Here is a 21999-nt window from a genome sequence, read left to right as displayed (position 1 = left end):
AGGCACCTCCAATGCCTATTGGAGGCACCTCGGACCTGACAGAAGTGAACGTTGGGCTTTTGGATAAAGTTTTATCCACTCTCTCGATGGAGGTGCCTTGGACCCCTATTGGAGGTGCCTCGGATATCCGAGATAGGATTTCCAGAGGCTATATAAAGGCCTCTGGGACTAGGAATTAGATATCAATTGTTCCATCAATTCTGTAATCAATTCCTAGCAATAGTTCTGAGTTGTTAGAGTGTAAAAGGTTTCTCCGCCTTCAGAGAAGGAGACTTTTCTAGTGCGCGCTTTTCATCACCCTGGATTAACAACCTTCTTGGTTGTAACCAGGTTAACTCCCGGTCTTCTCTCTCTTTCTGTTTTTCTTTATTATTTTAATTCTTTTATTATTATAGCTATTGCTTGTACTTTCGAGTTGAAAAATTTGAGGAGGGTAGTTTAAATTTATGCAGGCAATTCACTCCTTCTTGCCAGCCTTTGCTGCACCAATATGTGGTATTAGAGCAAGACCACCTCAGAAGGACTAACCGTCGACTGAAGCACAACGATCAAGACGATGGCCGGAGCGAATATTCATCCCCCGAAGTTCGACGGAGACTTCGCGACGTGGAAACGCCGGATGGAGGTATTTTTTAAAACCGATTTCGATATTTTACTAACTATGAAATATGGTTTTGAAGTTCCGAAAGACAAAGAAGAGCATCAGTGGAGCAAGAAGGAGCAGGCCGAGTTTGTCGCCAACAGAAAGGCAGAATTCCACCTGCTGAGCGTGTTGCCACCACAAGAGGTAAGTCGAATCGGAAGCTACAACTCCGTGAAAGACCTCTAGGAAAAATTCCTAGAGCTTCACGAAGGTACCTCGGAAGCTAAGCTAGCGAGGTGTGACATCCTCCGGACTCAGTTAACGAACCTTCGGATGAACAATGGCGAGAAGGTAGCACAACTCCAAGCAAGAATTAAGGAGTTGATAACTCAACTAACCAACCTTGGAGAAGAAGTAACGAACCAGGACTTAATCCGGTACGCGCTCAACGCCTTCCCCAGAACTCCAGAGTGGGCCTCCTTAGTAGATGCATACTACATCTCTAAGGACTTAGAGGTAAGTACTTTAGAAAATTTGTTTTCTACTTTTGAACTTCATGAATCTCGAGTTGCAAAGCCTAATGGAATAGAGAAGACTAGTTAGAACATCGCCTTAAAGGCAAAAACAAACGCTTCTGACTCTGACACATCGATTGACGAAAACGAAGCTACGTTAATGGTAAGACATTTTAATAAGTTTTTAAATCTAACAAATTTAGATCGCAGTCAAGTAAACATCATCAAAAGACAAGGACAGTCTGTTGCTACAATTGCAACGAAGAAGGGCACATCAAGGATGACTGCCCAAAGTTAAAGAAAAATGAGAAAGAGAAGGTAAAGACAAAGTACAAGAAACCAGAATCCTCCAAGCACAAGAACCTGAAGGCCACTTGGTCAGATTCATCATCCTTCGAATCATACCTCGAAGAATTCTCGGGGTTAGCACTAATGGCAAGCCATCAGCTGGAAGAAGAGTCAACCTCAGAGATGAGCATAGATGAAGGGGGAGGAACATCAGAAGAGGAAAGCTGCAGTGAAGGGGGAGCATCACCAAGTCAGGTAAGTAAGGTACGCGCCCTAACCCCTACTCGTCGTTTCAATTTATCAAATCTCTTTCTAAAGATTTGTTTAAATTAGAAAAAGAAAATACTGAATTGAAAATGAAATTAGCAAATGCATGTCCACTTGAGATGTACGATAATCTAAAATCAGAAAATGAAAAATTAAAAATTGAAGTTGAAAAATTAAAAAATAATGCATGTTTAAATAAATTTCCAAAATCAAAAATTAGAATTTATGGAAAATTGAATTGGTAAATTAGAAAACATTAGGGTCAACTTAGAAGAGTGCCCAAGAAATATGTACCCCTAAATTTTTTGAATAATCTTGTAGCAAGGAACCTCTATTGAGTTCCGAAATCTGTGCTAAATTAATTTATTTAATTAAGGCTTTCAAGAGAGAAAATTAAACAAAGAATTTCTTTATGAAGCTTTGTCTAAGGAAATGGTTGTTACTCTAATAACCAAGAAGGCCTAGTGTCTCGCCACGACCTGAAAGCTGAAATATTGAAATAAAATGTTTAATTAACTTTCTGAAAAAAGTATTAAACTAGAATTAAATAATTCTTTGAAAATTTTTTTTTAACATTTTTGAAAAATTCTAAAAATTCAGTTTACTTAGAAATTTTTTTTCTAAAAATTAATTTTAACTTAGAAATTATTTTGAAAATTTTCATGCTGTTTAGAAAATTTTGGAAAATTCATCTTACTCAAAATTCTTCTAACTTAAAAATCTGCTAAATATTTTTAAATATCAAACTCTTATCCCGTTTTGCTGTGATCAAAGGGGGAGAGATTAGTACAAGTCGAGGGAGAGATAATTTTTTTTTTAAATTTATTTAGTTGCAATTTTACTTATTGCAAATTTATGCTTAAAATGTTAGTTTAGTAATTCTCTTTAAAATTACTATTTGTCTATTTTTTACCCTAACTTGAACTTGGGTTGATGCACAACAAAAAGGGGGAGATTGTTGGACCCCACGGGTGTTTTGATGTGATCAACCAAGTTGGTTATGTCCTGCTTTGTGTTTGACTCCTGTGTCTGAGTTTGCAGGAGCTTAGGAGCGTAGGAAGTCGAGCGAAAGACACAGCTAACCAGAAGGACGGCACGAGAAGAGAGCCGATGGGCTCGTGCGTCCGAAGGACGAGAGAGCTGCGGAAGAGTACACCGGTGGGCGAGAAGAACGTGCGTGGCGTTCGAGGGACGTTAAGCCGGGAGGAAGACTGCTCGAAGAGAAGGCTAAGAATTGGGTTCGGGTGAGCCCTATTTCGATTGGTCGGAATCACCCAAAAGAACGGGACTTCGGAAGAGGAAGCAAAGAAGCAAGCAAGCTGGAGAAAGTTGCCAGCCAGCTTGGAGGCGCCTCCAGCTTGAAGGCACCTTCAATGCCTATTGGAGGCACCTTGGACCTGGCAAAAGTGAACGTTGGGCTTTTGGATAAAGTTTTATCCACTCTCTCGATGGAGGCACCTTGGACTCCTATTGGAGGCGCCTCGGACATCTGAGATAGGATTTCCAGAGGCTATATAAAGGCCTCTAGAACTAGGAATTAGATATCAATTATTCCATAACTCTGTAATCAATTCCTAGTAATAGTTCTGAGCTATTAGAGTGTAAAAGGCTTCTCCGCCTTCAGAGAAGGAGATTTTTCTAGTGCGCGCTTTTCATCGCTCTGGATAGAACAACCTTCTTGGTTGTAACCAGGTTAACTCCCGGTCTTCTCTCTCTTTCTGTTTTGCTTTATTATTTTAATTCTTTTATTATTATTGTTATTGCTTGTACTTTCGTGTTGAAAAATCCGAGGAGGGTAGTTTTAATTTATGCAGGCAATTCACCCCCCTCTTGCCGACCTCCGCTGCACCAACAACAGAGTGGTCAAGAAGTTGGCCTCAGGGGCTTATTATTTGCAAGATGCTCAGGGTAGACCACTGAGTCGCCCATGGAGCGGCAACCATCTCCAACCCTATCAGGTCTAGGGTAGGATTTGTAAAACATAAGGGTGAGAAGAGAATATGATAGGTCAGGCACGAAAAACCATCTCAGAATGTATAGATACACATCCCTGTTTTGAGGTTTAATAGCTCAGGATCTCTTGTGTCATGACCAAGTAAAAGGTATAATATTCAAATATCATAGCACACTATAGTAGTCATATAGTTTTTATGTAACTTCATTTAAATGCGTCAAACACATCATCGGGCATCTCTCTAAGGATGCGTTGGTGGTCCAAGATATTCTCGGGAGGAATGGAAGATAGATACCCTCCCTCATGGAGTTGGTTGAGCGCTCCTACCGCCCCATAAGTCACTGACATAGCAAAATGATCCCCCACTTGCGTACCAAACTCCGGAGAATGTAAGTATTCTCCTAGGTGCACCCTTAGTCGATCAGCCTCCTTTGCCTTATAAGTTTCCAAGGCAGCCAAGGCTCCCAAGAGACTCGACTGGGCTTCTCGATACTTCATCTCGGATGCCTGTAAAAGAGATTCGAGCTTGCTCTTTTCATCTTGGAGGCGATCAGCTTCCCGCTGGGTCTCCTAGAGAAGCTGTCGCTGAGTGGTGCTTGTTCTCTTCAGGGTGGCCACTTCTCCCCTTAGCAAGAACTCAGCTGAGGTTGGATCGGTTAGTTAAAGTTTCGAGTTAGCCACCTCATCTTTCAAGGTTTTATTTTGCTGGTGAAGAAGGGAAAGTGTGTAACCTAGAGCCATAGAATCAGTGAAGGCCTAGAGGGGAATAGGAATAGGTGTAATCGAAAGGTCAGAATAAAGAAAAAAGGGGAGCCATAAAGGGTTGAAGAAACTTACCGTGACATATCCCTTGGATAACTGATCTATCTAGGCAGGTATGGGAAGAGCTTGCATTTGGCGAAGATGCTCCTCCCATTGAGTGGGCAGTTGGCCCCTCAGCTTGAGACGGCTAGTGGGAGCATCTGACTGATCACGCATGTTCCATTCTGAAACCTTGGTAAAGATCATAGACCGTTGTTGGGATGACTTCGAATGAGATGGTGCAATCCCCGTATCCCCAGAAGGAGGGAAAGTTGATGGACCAACATCAGTCTCACTAACGGGCAGATGTGCAGAGGTGGAAGGTTGGGATGTAAGAGGGTCAGCCTGAGTCGCAGTGGTGTCATCTGGTCCTGATCGTGGAGGCATCCTCGAAGAGGGAGGATGAAAAGGGACATTGGAAGTAGGAGCTGCTGGAACGTGAGAAGGCTCTGCAACGACCTCTTCTTAAATGATCGGAGTCTTCCCCCACCCAGATCCATCTCGGGTCGTGGAGGCCATTGAGGAATTTCATGGAGAGGGTTGTCCTGGAGTAGGTGTCGAGGTCGGTCGGGATGCTGATTTAGCCACAGGAGGTCTAGAAACCAGGTCGGGTCTCCTAGGTCGATATCTGGGGCGGCGCGAAAGTGGTTGTTCATCCGAATCTGTTTCATCTGGCGGGGTCCTAGGTCGGTGAGTGCGGGGCGCAGTAAGAGTAGGCCGGGAAGTCTCCACAGTGAAATGAACTTGGAGAACTACTCGGGAGAATGACTGGGGAGCGATGGAAATAGTGGCCTCCGAGGGAAGGTTCCTCCAATCCAATATTATTCTCCCTCGGAGCTATATCTCCATGCCACTCAGGGGGAGGGGCCTAACAAGGGGCGCTTGGGCTAGGCTCTCAGCTGCAAAGAGAACAACAAAGTTATAGTAAGGAACTAAGGGTTAGCAGATGAATCATTCCTAGGGGGTGTGGTAATTCTGAGGGAGTGTGGCTTAATCGGAATAGGAATAGGATATCCTCTGTTAATAGCCTACATAGGTCCAAATGCCAGCATTCTAGCTGTGCGGAGGCATCCATGAAGTCAGTATCCGTTTGGAAGTCTCCCAGAACTGGCACCGAGGGTAAAGCTATGCATCGTTGGGTTGGCCATTCCACGGCTCGAGAAAAGCTCAGGAAGAAATACTTATCCTTCCAGTCGGAGCAGGAAGAAGGGAGGGGAGCGAAAAAATTGGTTCGAAGGCGAACTTGAAGATGAAAAAGTCCTTCGCTGTGGTGGCGAGGAGTGAAGAAGTAGTGGAACAGAAGGGGAGCCCAGGGTATATCGCATACCTCACAGAGGAGTACAAATCCTGCCAAAAGTCTCATAGAGTTCGGGGTAAGTTGACATAGGGGAATGTGGAAATACCGACTCACTTGGGAAAAGAAAGGGTGTATAGGAAAGCGGAGGCCGACCACTATCTGCTCCTTGAAAAAAGTCACATATCCTGTAGGTGGTGAGGAAGCCAGGTGGATCTCGGAGGATATGATAATGTGCATAGACTCAGGAACTTCGTAAGTAAAGAGAAGATCGTCCAGATCCAAGCTAGTGAAGGTGGATACTCCGGGAGCATAAGTAGGTGTGGGAGAGTCCATGAGGGAAAGCAGGAACGAACCATTACAAGCAGAGCGTAATAAGTGACAGAGGTAGAAAGAAGATTTACTCTCGAAAGTAAATAGTTCAGAAATAAGACCTTTGCGCCCATCGAATAGTTCATGATGAAGGCTGATGACATCGCCCCTAAGTTTGATAATAACCAAGGTCGTTGGATTAATCTCGAAAAGCGAGCTTAGAGAATGTGTCAGAAAGAGGGGCGGCGAAGAATACGAGAAAACTCATCATTTATGGCAGTCTCAGGAAGGAGAATCCTTGCTCTGTCCTGCAGGAGATTGTAAGCCTGGAGATCTAGAACCCGGAAATTGAATCGGTCGGGAGGAACCTGAGCAGAAAAGAGTATCGGTCAAAAAAAGGAGCCGATAGGGGAATACGTCGATCACCTTGGTGGAAAAATTCATGAATATAGGCTCGGTCCGGCAAAGAAGCATGTCGCCCCGAAAGCGTTAGTGTTTACAAGCGGCGTATATCAAAGTCTAAGCACCTATAGGGGGAATAAGTCTTTGACATATCACCCAAAAAACTTCAGGAATAAAATAGCATGGGTCATAAAAGAAAATAGTCGGGTGTCTGATTCTATATAGGAGTACCAGAAGATAGATACATCTTCAATTGGTGAAGGAGGGAAAAGCCTCCTCGGGCAGCTCTTGGATGAGGCAGGTGCGATCCAGAAAATCATCGGGAAGGGTTGATCGGAGAAGACCCTTCTCGTGAAGTTGACGCACGGCACCCACCCCACCGTAGCAGATCATCTTGTCAATGAGGTTACCTATCTTCTTTCCACATTCAAGGGAGGCAAGGTAGGCAGCCTTATAAGTTTCCAGGTGCGCATTTTTGCTTGCCCGGTATTTTGTCAGCTCTCCCTTAATCTTATCGGCATCCACACGGACCAAGGATAGGTCTTGTCAAGTGATAGCCGCCTCAACGATGATTTTGGCCAAATATGCTTGTAGGGACCTAATTGTAGCTTTGTCGACCTCCCATTGTTTCTAAAGGGTAGCTTCCCGATCGGCACTGGTAATAAGATTAGCTTGGGTAGTCTCCAAGTCTTTCATTAGAGTATCATAGGACGCTTGTAGGTCTTTCAGCTGCTGTAAGAGGGTGGCTACTTCCGCTTCCTTCACATCTAGATTGACCACAATCTGAATGCGTCGTTTCCCTTCGGAGTTGAGTTTGGATTCAGTTGTCTTCAGAACAGCCTCCAAGGTCTTTATCTTCTCTCCCCCCCCCCCCCCCCCCAATGTCCTGAGCAACTTGGGCCCTTTCTTCAACAGTTGAAGGAGGGGAGGCAATGAAGTATCGGAGGAGATCAGGTCAGGAATAGGGTCGGGGGTTTTAGGCAGTTCCAGCTCCTGAATACGAGCCCTTAAGGACTCATTCTCTTGCTGAAGATCCGCCATATATTGAGACAGGCTCATGGCACTGACACAGACCTAGGAAAAGCAGAAGGATTAGTAATACTTCCCGGGCAGACAAATATACAGGGAGGAATCAGAGAAGACTTACGAAGAGCAGCTGTTGTGAGAATGAGTCTGCCCACACTAAGGAGAGCCTTCCAAGATTTGTTCTACCGTAGATCGCTAGGCTTCGACCAAGACCCCATGTAGTTGCACTTGGCCGCAAAGAGGAGAGGTGCTGACTAATGGAGGAGGGCCATGCAACTGTAATGAGGGGAGCTGTTGGATAGAAGTAAAGGCGTATCTACTCCGGGGGCGATCCTTGGCTTGTGAGGAAGAGCTGGAATGGCCTACGAGGCCTTGGCACATGAGGAAGAGACTAGAGTAGCTTGCGAGATTGGGGAGTGCAAAGAGGAGGTCGGAGTAGCCTGTGTAGCAGAAGGCAGTACAGAGGGGGAAGAAGGATCCCCGGGCTAGCCTCTCTCCTGGGCATTAGTCGACTCTCCTGTTTGAGCGCTAGTCCATGGAGAAGGTACCTCTTCTACTATGATAGAAGGAGACACCTGAGCAGGTGTCTTCGCCTTGGCTTGGGAGGAAGCTCGGGCCATTCGGGGCCTTGGCGGAGAAGCTTGGACTAAGGGGACGAGTCACTTCCTCTTGCGTTGCAAACACAAACGCTTTTCGGGGGGCGGAGAGGAAGCCCTTTCATCTTTGGTTCCCTCGGGTTTTGGGGTCTCCCTTTCTTGGGGCAGCTGGGAAGAAGGCCCAGCCGCGATGCCAGCTTGGATGGTTGAGGGTGCACCGGACTTTCTTAGGAGTTCTTCTCCCAACTCCTTTAGAGCAACATTGGGTAGCTTGGAAGAGTCAACGAAGAAGGTGCAAAACATAGTGGCTTCTGCAAAACCACAAGGAGATACCTCAATTAGCGAAGATGTGGAATAGAAGATAGGAGATCTTACCGAAAGGAGCGTCTATCGATGCAGGGATAGGGCTGAGCCCGAAAGCATGTAGGAGGTCCTCTTGCAGTATCACCGAGAGTTGCAGCCGGACTCCTTCTAGCTTCTTGGAAGAGGTGAGGCAGTCAAGCTGATGCTGATGCTCTCGCAATTCAGAAGGGGAAGGAAGATTGTATCGCCATCACACAGGCCAGGTGACAGGCTCAAGTAGTTGTATGTAAAAAAAGGGGGCTTCCAGCCCTTATTGGAAGAGGGCATATTCGCAAAAAGCTTATAGTCCATCCTAGATTGGACCATAAAAATGCCTTGTTCAGAGCGCTTAAGGGCATAGAAGTGATAGAAGAGTTGCGAGGTTAGAGAAATTTTATATAGGCGACACAAAATTACCATTCAACACATAGCACGGAAGGCATTGGGAGCAAATTGAGATAGGGAGATTCCAAAATATTGACTCAAAGATGCGAAGAACGGATGAATGGGAAAACGGAGACCACCCAGGAGCTGGTCCTTAAAGAAAGTCACAAACCCTGTAGGAGGGGAAGAAGGGTGATTATGGGGACTTGGCGGAAGGAGTTTGTAAGTGTCAGGGAGCTTTAAGCTAACACAGATCTACTCAAGTTCACTTCTATCCAGATCAGAAAGGAAGTACGAGTACCAAGGCATCTCTCTCTTTCTAGTCATTGTAGAGATGGAGAAGGGGAAGGCAAGTGAAAGAAGAAAAGTACTTACAGCGGAAAAACACGAAGAAGAAGACAAGCAATCGAAAGCGAAGGAACGACGAAGAATCGAAGGAAGATGGAGCAACGAGGAGAGACGGCAGACTGCCTTTAGGATTTATAAATCAAACCCCTTAGGGCACATCGAAGACCGAGCTGGACAAATGAAACGACACAACACACGTTAGCCGTCAGATCAAGGAACAAAAGCAATTTAGGGAAGCGTGCAGAAAAAGCATGTGCCATACATTATGAGGAGTTAAGGTTGTGGGACACATGTCAACCCCCTAGGAAGAGGTATTTATGATGGAAGTGACAGGAAAATCATGAGGAAGGATATGCGAGGAGGCGGGCCTTGCTTCATGAAGGTCATGCTTTGGGAATCGGAAAGTCCATGAAGGAGTCTCGAGAAGTGGAGGAGATGGCAGTGGGAAAGCTGATCTGAATTCGGTGCCTCTGCATTTTCTTGAAACCAGAGTAAGGTTTAAAATTTAATCAAAAACCTTATGAAATGCACTTTGTGATTGTAGGAATATTAAGCTAAATCCATTATCCCATATCCTGTTAAGTCGCAAGTACTACCAACCAAATCAAAGTCCTAGGTACATCTCTAGATAAGGAATTCCTAGGTACATCTCCAGATCAGGAATTCCTAGGTACATCTCCAGATCAGGAATTATAGGTACATCTCTAGATCAGAATTCCTAGGTGCATCTCCAGATCAGAATTCCTAATTACATCTCCAGATCAGGAATTCCTAAGTACATCTCCAGATCATAATTCTTAGACAGGCCTCCATATCAGAATTCCTAGGTACATCTCCAGATCAGGAATTACTAGGTACATCTTCAAATCAAAATTCCTGGGTAGGTCTCTAGATCAGAATCCTTGGACAGATCTCCAGATCAGAATTTCTGGACAGATCTCCAGATCAAAATTTCTAGGCAAATCTCCATATTAGAATCCCTGGCCAGATCTTCGAATCAACTGTCTGGGTAAGTCTTCAGATTAAGTTCTCGATCAGAAAGCCAAACGACCTCTCAGTCGGGATTTCACACTCTCACCCCGTGCAAGTTATAAGTGAGCTTGCTCTCATGCTTTCAGACTCTCACCCCAGTGCGAGTTATAAGTGAGCTTGCTCTCACGCCTCTAGACTCTCGCCCAGTGTGAGTTATAAGTGAGTTTGCTCTCACGACCAACGACCTCTCGATAGGGATTCCACAATCTCGCCCCAGTGCGAGTTATAATTGAGCTTGCTCTCACGGCTCCAGACTCTCGGCTCAGTGTGAGTTATAAGTGAGCTTGCTCTCATGACTAACGACCTCTCGGTTGAAATTCCAGACTCTCACCCCAGTGCGAGTTATAAGTGAGCTTGCTCTCACGCCTCCATACTCTCACCCCAGTGCGAGTTATGAGTGAGCTTGCTCTCACGACCAACGACCTCTCGGTTGGGATTCCAGACTCTCGCCCAGTGCGAGTTATAAGTGAGCATGCTCTCACGACCAACGACCTCTCGGTCAGGCTTCTAGACTCTCGCCCCAGTGCGAGTTATAAGTGAGCATCCTCTCACGACCAACGACCTTTCAATCGGGATTCCAGACTCTCGCCCCAGTGCGGGTTATAAGTGAGCATCCTCTCACGACCAACGACCTCTCGATCAGAATTCCAGACTCTCACCCCAGTGCGAGTTATAAGTGAGCATGCTCTTATGACTAATGACCTCTCGATCGGGATTCCAGACTCTCGCTCCAGTGTGAGTTATAAGTGAGCTTGCTCTCACGTCTCCAGACTCTCGTCCCAGGACCAGTTATAAGTGAGCATGCTCTCACGACCAGTGACCTCTCGATCCGATTTTCTGACTCCTACCTCAACGCAAACTACCAGTAAGCATGTTTTCATATTCAGCAATTCAGGGGATCCCACAAAAAGAGAAGTGCCAAAGAAAAGAAGGAAACATAAAAGAAAGACATGAACAAAGACCCACAGCATAGCCTGATCGACATTTATTTGATAAAGTTCGAAGGCATTCTTCAAAATACATATCATCTTACTAGGAGTGCAAGTAGTGTCAACTTCTCTTTCAATTAGCAGGGTCAGGTTGACATTAATAGATGGCTCGATTTGCCTGACCTACCTGCTCCAACTGGACTTGTGCCTGGATCAGCTCTGCCTTGATACATTGGAGGGAGCGATGTTGCTTGGTGATAATTCCATCTTTTAACCAACTTTCTTCTTGAAGAAGGGTCAGAGAGTCCTCTTGTTTTATCTTCAAATAAGCGATAAAGTGAGTTTGACTCTCCTGGTCTGCATAAGCCTTATGTTTCTAGGCCACCTTAGCTCGAATCCGAGACTTAGCAACTAGCCAAAGTTCTTCTATCTCTCGAAGAAGGGAAGACTGAAGGTCCCTATTCTGAGTCATCTCCAATAAGGTCTCATCCTTCTGGACAAGTAACTAAGTCAGATGAGTGAGTTGTTGGTGTAAAGAAGACATTTCATCAGGCTCCACTATGAATGCCATGGCATGAAGGAGTACAAGGAAAGCATAAGGATGTAAGTGGGTTCAGCTCTTCTTAAAGAGATAGAAGTGAAAGGGTCATCCTCGGGGCATGCAATAGCATATCGGAAATAGTTCACATTCAAGGGCATGGTGTGTATCCCAAGAGCTGGGGATTGAGGCAACAGCATAAAACGACTAGAAAATGGTGCAAAATCGGAGAGCATGGTGAATTCCCTAGGGCCTGGGGAAAGGGAAGAGTAGTTAACGTTGTAGCAGCAATGTCAGGTGAGATCGGATTCTGGTCTAGTCAGTCGGACCTGGACCTCCTTCGACTAGACTTAGGGGGAGGCTTGTGATACAGTGCATAATGGTAGAGTCAGAAGTCAAGTGTAACACCCCTAGAAAGCCTAGATAAAGTAAGGGCAATGAGAGTACGAATGTAATGAAAAGAATGTGTAGATAGTCTACGTTGAATGTTACGATGGGAAGGATTTAGATAATTAAAAACTTTATGAAAGAAAATAAAGTTGAGAATATAAAGTTCTATACATGATTTATAATGCAAGGAATTAATGTAAACAAAAGAGATATGAGATATTATATATGCATGTATGAAATATTTATGCATAATGCATATACATGAATTATTTTGTACAAAAATATGTTAGGAGAAGGATTTGATCCTTGGTTCTCTTGTGGATGCATGCATGTGTTAACCAAGTGTGATAGGAGTGAATATTGTAAGAGGAGAGATGAGAATTATAATTAAAGGAAAGAAAGGAGAGAAATTAAGAGAAAGAAAAGAGAGAAACTCAAGAAGCATTTCTCTAGCATATTCTTTCTCATTAAGAGGAGAAGTAAATGAGGAGGATGAATCAAGTCAAGTTTTCCTCCCCTCACTTTAGTATAAATAGGCATGGAGGGGTGACTTCAACTTCATCCTCAACTCACTCTCCTCCTCTCCTCCATTTGTGCCGAGCACTCTCCCTCCCTCTTTCCTCTTGTTGCTGAGAGCAACAACTCTCCCCCTTCTTTCTTTCTTTTTGTTGCCGAGCAACACAAGAGGAAGAAGCCTCCTCTTCTTCCTCCTCCCCTCCACCAAAAGACCTAGCCACTTCTTCCTCCATTGGTGCCGAGCAAAGCAAGCAAGGAAGAAAGGTCCACAAGCAAGTTCTCAACTCTAGGAAACTTAAGCAAAGAAAGTAAGCTTCCCCTCACCTGCGGTACAAGGCTTTCATGTGATTTTCAGATTCTTTTTCTATGCCTTGAAAGAAAGTTTTCCCCTATGTTTTTATACATATATGATGCATGATCAGAGGTGTATGTAACCCTAGAATTTCAATCAAAAATATTGTAAATAGGTTAGGAAAATTATTGTCTAACCAATCTAGTGCAAGGTTCCCTCTATGAAATGCTAAGGACCTTCCTATGGTTTTCTTGCTTGGAAGTTGATTGGAACCAAAAGAACCCCACTTTCATGTTTCGGCCAAGAAAGAATTTAGGGTTAGGAGGACCTTGAATTTAAAATAACTATGCTTATATGACATGATATAAAGTTCTTAAGAGTTGTATACTTGTATGTTGAAAGAAACTCATGAACCTTACTCTTAATATTTCGGCCATGGTAAGGTGATGGTATTAGAGAAGCTTAAACAAAATTCTAATATGCTCAATGACCTCTGTGATATTATGTTATGAAAGATGATTAATGCTCTCATGTTTAATTGGAATGTAGAAAATTAGTTACATGATTTATAACATGTAAAATCATAAGAGTCCTAGCTTGTTTATGATCCAACTTTGTGTATGATGTTCTTAGTAAATCTTGCTATGAAATTTACTTAGGTTTCCCATGCTTTAGGCCACTTAAAGGAAGTTTATATTCTATGAATTTCGGCCAAGTAAGGTTTAAAGGACCTAGAGGCCTTGGAAATGAAACCTAAGGGGTTAAAAGTATTTCTTATAAAAACTTGATAATGTGTGAAGGTGATACATGTTTGTATGACCTAAATGAATCATTATGTGTTCGGCCATGAAGGGATAGATGCCCTAGAAACCCTAGAACAAAAATTAAATATGTCTATGCCATGCTGTATGAAAATGATATGATAATAAGTTAGAATGCATGATTGCTTTAGTTACGAAATGATATGCATAATGAAGTATGCCATGATGTGTTATAGCATAGAAAATGCTATACATAATGAAAAGAAATGAAGTTATGTTATGATATGTGATAGCATAGAAAATGCTATACATAATGAAAGGAAATGAAAAGAATAAATGCATGAAAGATGGTTAAGGACATGATATGATAGTTATGCATGATAAGTTATTTTTATGGTTTGTACCAAGGGTGGGCTCCGTAAACGCCCCGGGGTAGATGGAGTAAGACTCGGGCCTCGTCAGTAATGGGCCTTTGAGTGCCCTAGGTCGATGGAGTAAGACTCGGGCCTAGTATGTATGCATGGTAGGGCTCAAGACTTGCTACCTTGGACCTATGCATTAAGTATGTGGTACAAACCGGGATCCCAAATGATGATGATATTAATTTCAAGTACTTATAAGTATAAGTTTTCAAATTCATGATGCATTGCCTACATATGTGCTTGAATTATCTGATGATTAGATATAATGTCATGAGATATTATGATATGAATATGAATATGATACCCTTGTATGTCGTATGCTTATGATACCTCGCATGATATTGATATGCAATGATATGAATTCGGTTTTAGTGAGTAGGAAAGGAACTTACTGAGCCATGAGTGCTCATAGCTTACTTTCCTTGTACCGCAGATATAGGGGACGGATATTCGGAACGACGGAGCAGCAGGAGGAGCAGATAGTGATGTGTGTGGTGGTGGCTCGGCAAGAACGATTCGGACAAATTAATATTTTTAGATATAAGTTCAATATATGCACATTTGAACAAATCAGAATATGTGATATTATGCTTAATAAATTAAATTCTTTAAAGTTTTTATTCTTCCGCTGTTATAACTAAAGCATGTACGTAAGTAGTATAAGAACGTAGCGCCGCCCTTGGGTAAGAAGGGTGGGCGTTACATCAAGGGGATGTGGCAATCAGAAGTCAAAGGGACGTGGCAGTTAGAAGTCAAGGGGACGTGACAGTCAGAAGTCAAGGGGACATGACAATCAGAAGTCAGGGGAACATGGCAGTTAAAATACAAGAAGATGTGGTAGTCGATATATGGAAGGGGACCACACGGGGCCACCCGGGTGTAAAGCCAGAGCAAGATCTACCTACCATGAAAATAGATCTGCGGCAAGGAGCGCGGTCAGGACCTAACCCGACCTGGTTTTACCGATCAGGGGTTATCAAGCTAGCGTACATGAGCAAACTTACCACCCTCGGTGAGGTCGGAGTCATAGAGGCCGGCAGAAGAGGACTCTAGTTGCACCCCTCCGCTCGACCAGTCTGCTCAACAACACTTAATAGACCAATCAGGGTTGTTTTAATCACACCCGGGCGGTATAGGAGGCACTACACGACAACAGGCCAGGGAATCGTAATCACATGTCAAAGAATATTTGTTGTATGTCAGGGAATATTCCAGCGGTTGGGATCATCTGCCATTAGAACCTTCCTCCAGTCAATGAGAGAAGGTCACGTGCCCTCAACCACTCGACAAGTCCTGACACCCAACATCCTCTGACAAAGGTCAATCTCGAGAAGGTACATTTTGTCATATAAAATGAGATGTTCTCTCCCTTACGCGGGTACGCTCACTCGCACACTTGTCTACTTTTCTTCTTCTTTTGTACACTGTTCTTCTGAGGAAAAAGTATTGGAAAAAAAAACTATTGGAGAAGAAATAAAAGGAAAATATGGGAGACAATAATATGGAGGAGGAGGAAAATCTCTATGTGGAAGAGAAGGAGAATAAAACAAAACACTCAACTTGCTTCATTCAGTGAAAAGAAGTACATTTTTATAGGCTTATTGGATAAACACTAATAATTTAGATTTTTTTCTTTTTTAATTCTATCTCTACGAAACTCTTATCCTTATCATGACAACTCAATAATTTTATCCTATCACAAAGTTAGTCAACCTTGCCACCTCATCCTTTTATCTTCACAAATTTTATCAACATCTAAAATCAAGTTTAATTTCCAACACCCCCTCTTAAACTTGATTTTGTAACTCCAAGCAAATATCGCATCTTGATGAAGTCTTCAAATTTGAGTGGCTTGGTAAAAATATCAGCAACTTGATCTTGAGACTTTATGTATTCCACTTGCACCTCTTTTCTTGTAATACATTCTCTAATATAGTGAAAGCGCATATCAATGTGCTTGCTTCTATCATGGAAGACTGGATTTTTTGCTAGTGCTATTGTAGACTTGTTATCAACTCGAATCTTGGTTGCCTCTTTTTGTTGTAACCTTAACTCATTCAATAAATTTCTGAGCCAAACAACATGACAAACACATGAAGTCGCTACCACATACTCTGCTTCACAAGTAGAAAGTGTGGCAATAGGCTATTTTTTTGACATCCAAGTGAAAGCGGTATCTCCCATAAAGAACACAAATCCTGTTGTGCTCTTTCTATCGTCTATATCTCCACCCCAATCACTGTCGCTATATCCTTCAAGTTTGAAGTGGTTAGATGTTGAATAAAGTAATCCAAAATCTATCGTACCTTTAATATAGCGCAAAATTCTCTTAGCGATCTTAAGGTGGGTAGTAGTTGGATCTTCCATGTAGCGACTAACAAGTCCAACAGCATAAAGAATATCAGGCCTTGTGCACGTCAAGTATCATAAACTTCCAACCAAACTCTTAAAAAATGTTGGATCAATTTTTTCTTCTTCATCATGTTTTGATAGCTTGACTCCACATTCTACTGGGGTATTCATAGACTTACTGTTATTCATCTTGAACTTCTTTAATATCTCTCTTGCATAACCTGCTTGTGAGATGAAGTTTCCATCTTCCCTTTGGTTCACCCCAATGCCAGATAGTATGCCATGAGCCCAATATCAGTCATCTCAAACTCTTTAGTCATTGCTTCTTTAAATTCTCCAAACATATTTGGATTGCTTCCTGTGAAGATTAAGTCATCAACATATATGCATACAATCAAAACATCTTTATCCTTACTCTGAATGTATAATGCATGTTCATAAGGACATTTGATGAAGCCTTTCTCTTGCAGGTGCTTGTCTATTCGGCTATTCCATGGCCTTGGTGCTTGCTTTAGCCCGTAAAGAGTCTTCTTCAATTTTAGAACTCTGTCTACTTGTCCTTTAACTTCATAACCTGATGGTTGTTGAATATAAACTTCTTCTTCAAGAACTCCATTTAAAAAGGCAGATTTTACATCCATTTGATGTATTTTCCACTTATTTTGAGCTGCTAAAGCAATGATTAGTTTGATAGTTTCTAATCGAGCAATGGGAGCGAATACCTCATCATAATCAATGCTAGATCTTTGACTGCAGCCTTTTGCCACCAATCTTGCTTTATATCTTTCAACTTCTCCTTTGGCATTCTTCTTTATTTTGTACACTCACTTCACACCAATCACCTTATGTCCTTTAGGAAGTGCAGTTAACTCCCATGTGTCATTCTTTTCTATCGCCTTGATTTCTTCATCCATCGCATCTTTCCACCTTTTGCTCTTTATAGCTTCTTGGAAATCTATAGGCTCGCAATCCGTAAAAAGACAAAATAGAGTAATATTATCTTGATTTTCAGTTACCTCATAAATGTCTCGTAAGCTTCTAAAATGTGGTACTCTCTCACTTGAAGTTGATGCAGATGAATTTCCTTGAGTACTTGATGTTGGTGTTACTAGTGGAGTAGTAGGTTCCTCTCTTGTTTGCTCCACCCTTGGTTGCTCCACCCTTAGTTGCTCCACATCTTCTTCTTCAAAGCACAGGAAGAAGTTATAATCTTCATTTCGAGATTCCCAATTCCATTCTTCTTCTTCATTAAATATGACATATCGGTTGATGATTGTCTTCCCAGTATCTGGATTGTATAGCTTATACCCTTTTGAGTTAGTATCATAACCAATAAAAATAAACTTCTTACTTTTATCATCCAATTTGCTTCTTAATTGATCAGGCACATGAACGTGGGCTATACTTCCAAAAACTTTTAGATGAGAAATCCCAGGCTTCCTTCTGCTCCACACTTCTTGTGGTGTCTTGCCTCACACACTCCTTGTTGGTGATCGGTTGGATAAGTATACTGCACATGCAACCGCTTCTGCCCAAAGTTCCTTTGGTAACCTCTTGCTTTTGAGAATGCTCCTTGTCATGTCAAGGATGGTTCGATTCTTTCTTTCTGTTACTTCATTTTGTTGAGGGGATCTTGGAACTGTTAAGGGTCATCGTATTCCGTTGGCTTCACAAAATTCTTGAAACTCCTTTGAGGTAAATTCTCCTCCTCGATCAGAACGCATAGCTTTGACCTCGAGACCGCTCTCCTTTTCTATGGTAGCTTTAAATTTCTTGAATATGCCGAAGACCTCTGATTTTTGCTTCAAGAAGTATACCCAAGTTTTCCGATAAAAATCATCTATGAAAAGAATGAAATAATTACTCTTACTAAGTGAACTTGGCTTTATCGGACCGCAAACATCTGTATGTATAAGTTCAAGAGGCTTTTGAGCTCTTGAACTTGACTCCTTTAGAAAACCTCTTCTAAATTGCTTTCCACGTAGACATGCTTCACAAACTTGATCAGGATGTTTGATGCAAGGTAGTCCTCTCATCATCTCTTTCTTTGAAAGCAGTTCTAGTCCTCCGAAATTGAGATGTCCAAATCGAAGATGTCATAGCCAAGTGATGTCTTTGTAACAAGCTTTGAGACAGTTGACAACATCATTTTGAATATTAAGTAAGAACATTCTATTTTTTGACATAGGCACCTTAGCAATTAAGCAACCAATATGATCTTTCAAGATGAGCATACCATCTTTTAGATGAATATCATATCCTTTTGCCAAAAGTTGTCCTAAGCTTAGGATGTTGCTCTTCATATTTGGAACAAAGAAAACATTTGAGATAAATTCATGTTTTCCATTCTTTAAACGGATGAGAATGTTACCTTTGCCTTTTACCTCAATCTTTGATTCATCTCCGAAAGATACATTACCACCAACTGATTCATCAAGCTCTACGAACATGTTTCTTTTGCCGCACATATGATTGCTTGCACCAGTGTCGAGATACCAAATTGTATCTTCTTCTCTTTCATTATCTTTATACGCTAGCAGTAGGGTGTCATCTTCTTCTTTTCTTTCTTCCATATAATTTGCTCTTTCATATACTTTATTCTTGGGCAATCTACATTCTTTTGCATAATGCCCAAATTTGTCACAATTGTAGTACTTAACTTGAGATTTATCGTACCTCAAGTTTGTGTACCCTCTTCCACGTCCTCTTGTTGAATGTTCTCCTCTTTCATTGTTGTTGTTGGAAACTCATCCTTGCTCATTAGAACGGCCTCATCCATATCCACGACCTCTTCCACGTTGACTTCTATTGTTACTGGAGCTTTCATCTTTCTTTGTCGGTTGAAGAGTCATCTTTAGGAGTTGTTGAGTAATTTTTTCATTTATCTTCTTCTTTTCTTCATGGGCTTGTAATGAACCCAGGAATTGCTCAATCGTCATGACTTGTAGATCTTTGGTCTCTTCGATGATGGTTGTAATACTATCAAATTTTGAATCCAATGATCGAAGAATTTTCTCAATAATAGTTACTTCTTCTAGTTTCTCACCATTTCTCTTTAGTTGATTGGAAATGGTAGACACTCTAGAAAAATAATCTGATACTAACTCACCTTCTTTCATACGAAGAGCATCAAATTGACTTCTTAATGTCTGAAGTCGTACCTTTTTTACCTTTTCTTCTCCTTGATATGAGACTTGGAGCTTTTCCCATGCTTGCTTGGCTGAAGTAGCACTTGAAATCTTCTCATAACCATCCTCATATAAAGCTTGATAAATGAGGAAGAGAGCCTTCTTGTCTCTCTTTCTTAAATCTCTCAGACTGTCTTTTTCAGTTGGAGATAACGTCGAGTCATCACGAGGCTCAATGTAGCATTTTTCTATAACTTCCCAAACATCATGAGCTCCAAGAAGCGCCTTCATCTTGATACTCCAATTGTCATAATCACTCGCTTTCAGTACTGGAACTTGGAAGGGAACCATACCTCTATTAGCCATGGCTCTGATACCACTTTGTTGGAAAAAAAAACTATTGGAGAAGAAATAAAAGGAAATTATGGGAGACAATAATAATATGGAGGAGGAGGAAAATCTCTACGTGGAAGAGAAGGAGAATAAAATAAAACACTCAACTTGCTTCATTTAGTCAAAAGAAGTACATATTTATAGGCTTATTAAATAAACACTAATAATTTAGATTTTTTTCTTTTTTAATTCTATCTCTACGAAACTCTTATCCTTATCATGACAACTCGATAATTTTATCCTATCACAAAGTTAGTCAACCTTCCCACCTCATCCTTCTATCTTCATAAATTTTATCAACATCTAAAATCAAGTTTAATTTCCAACAAAAAGTATCTGACTTGAGTATCGGAGGGTCTACTCCAAAAATTTTTTTCCTGATTCTTGATCTCTAATATTCCATGTGCTTATCTAAATGTGTACAGAGGAGACCCACACACTCAGGCGTCAGGCGTGGCCATCTTTGAATATTTGGATCGATCAGAAAATATCTTCTAGATTACGTACAAAAACTTTTGTCGTAAAAACATTGGATAAAATATTTAGAAATTTTAAGCAAGATAATGACTTACTGTCAACCAAATAATGTGGATGAGTTGGCAGAATAACGTTCCGTAAAAATTAGGTCAATATTATATATATTTTTTTAATATTTGCCGATTAATGGTAGAGAACTTAAAGTGAAGTGGCATATATTTATTGGCTAGTTTTGTCCTACTCTACAAATAAATGATAAATTATTTACCTGGATTATCGACCGCACAACCACTTGGTATAATTTCGAATGCTTTAATTTTAATAAATAAAATTACCACCATATCTTCTATAAATAGATGGGAATTGCATGATACTCTAAACAAGCAATCACTTGACTGAAGTGAGTGATATCCGTAGCTTAACCATGGCTTCCCTTGTCATGCTCTCTGCTGCTCTCCTCCTCGGCCTCTTCCTGCCTTCCTCCATGGCCAACAACGTTCTCTTTGGTGGTGACAGGCTGAACACCGGCGAATCCCTCAGAGAAAGGAACTTTAAATTCACCATGATGTCCGACGACTGCACCCTGGTGCTGAACGACAACGACCAGACCGTGTGGTCCTCCCCCACCAACGGCCTAGGCAACAACTGCTTCGCCCACTTGCAGACCAACGGCAACCTCGTCATCCGCAACGACAATGACCAGGTTGTTTGGTCGAGCAACACCGCCGGCGAGGAGGACAACTACATCCTCGTCCTGCAGAAAGACGGCAGCGTCGTCATCTTCGGCCGCTCTATATGGTCCATCCCCCCCGGTTCCAACACCGCCACTTCCAAAGGCGCCGTGATCGTCAAAAGGGGCCGCAGCGATGAATCCACGAACATTCTCTATGGAGGTCACAAGCTGCGCACCGACGAATCCCTCAAAGAAGGGGACTATACCTTCGTCATGCAGTCCGACTGCAACCTGGTGCTGTACGCCAACAACAACAACGAGGTCATGTGGTCCTCCCAAACCAACGACCTAGGCAGCAGGTGCTTCGCCCGCATGCAGACCGACGGCAACTTAGTCATCTTCGACGGTATTAACTTCAACCAAATTTGGGACAGCAAAACCCGCGGCCCGGAGGGCAAGTACATCCTCGTCCTGCAGCGCGACGGCCACGTCGTCATCTACGGCAGCCCTATATTGACGATCCCCAACGATGAACCCACGAACAGGAAGATCGCCATGGTGACTAAAAAATAGTTGCCTTCACCACGAACGATGCATGGGTAGCTATTAAATAAAAGCGAATAAATTGAAGCGAGGCATAAATAATAATTAGCTACATGCATGCATGGCACGTAGCCTCCTTTTTTATCGTACTATTAAGTTGGTGTGATCAGTTGATGACCTTAATTATCTGCTTGTTCTGCTTTTTGTTAGTTGAATTGCGTTGGAAAAAGAAAAAGAAAAAGAAAAAGAATTAATTAAAGAAATCTACTAGTACACCTATATAAATTGAAAAAACAAAATTAATACAAGGTGGAATCTAATTAACCAATTCCAGCTTTGATAATATGCAACAAATATGTTTGAGATTTTGGAGGAGAAGTTATTATTATTATTATTATTATTATTATTATTATTTATTTATTTTAGAGATGACCTCTAATT

General features: G+C 42.0%; 1 protein-coding gene across 1 annotated transcript; it reads left to right on the top strand.

Annotated features, from left to right (window-relative positions):
- Nucleotides 1-20766: 20766 nt before the first annotated feature.
- LOC122019436 (mannose-specific lectin-like) lies at nt 20767-21588 on the top strand. The gene has a single exon (XM_042576900.1). The coding sequence runs from the start codon at nt 20767-20769 to the stop codon at nt 21586-21588; it is 822 nt and encodes a 273-aa protein (XP_042432834.1).
- The last annotated feature ends 411 nt before the right edge of the window (nt 21589-21999 follow it).

This window comes from Zingiber officinale, chromosome 9A, assembly GCF_018446385.1.
Source record: "Zingiber officinale cultivar Zhangliang chromosome 9A, Zo_v1.1, whole genome shotgun sequence".
Classification (NCBI taxonomy): Eukaryota; Viridiplantae; Streptophyta; class Magnoliopsida; order Zingiberales; family Zingiberaceae; genus Zingiber; species Zingiber officinale.
Note: the sequence above shows the minus strand (reverse complement) of the source record. Positions and strands in the feature narration are given on the sequence as shown.

Excerpts from the sequence above, each read along its gene's own strand:
- LOC122019436 (XM_042576900.1), top strand. The coding sequence starts at position 20,767 with ATGGCTTCCCTTGTCATGCTCTCTGCTGCTCTCCTCCTCGGCCTCTTC.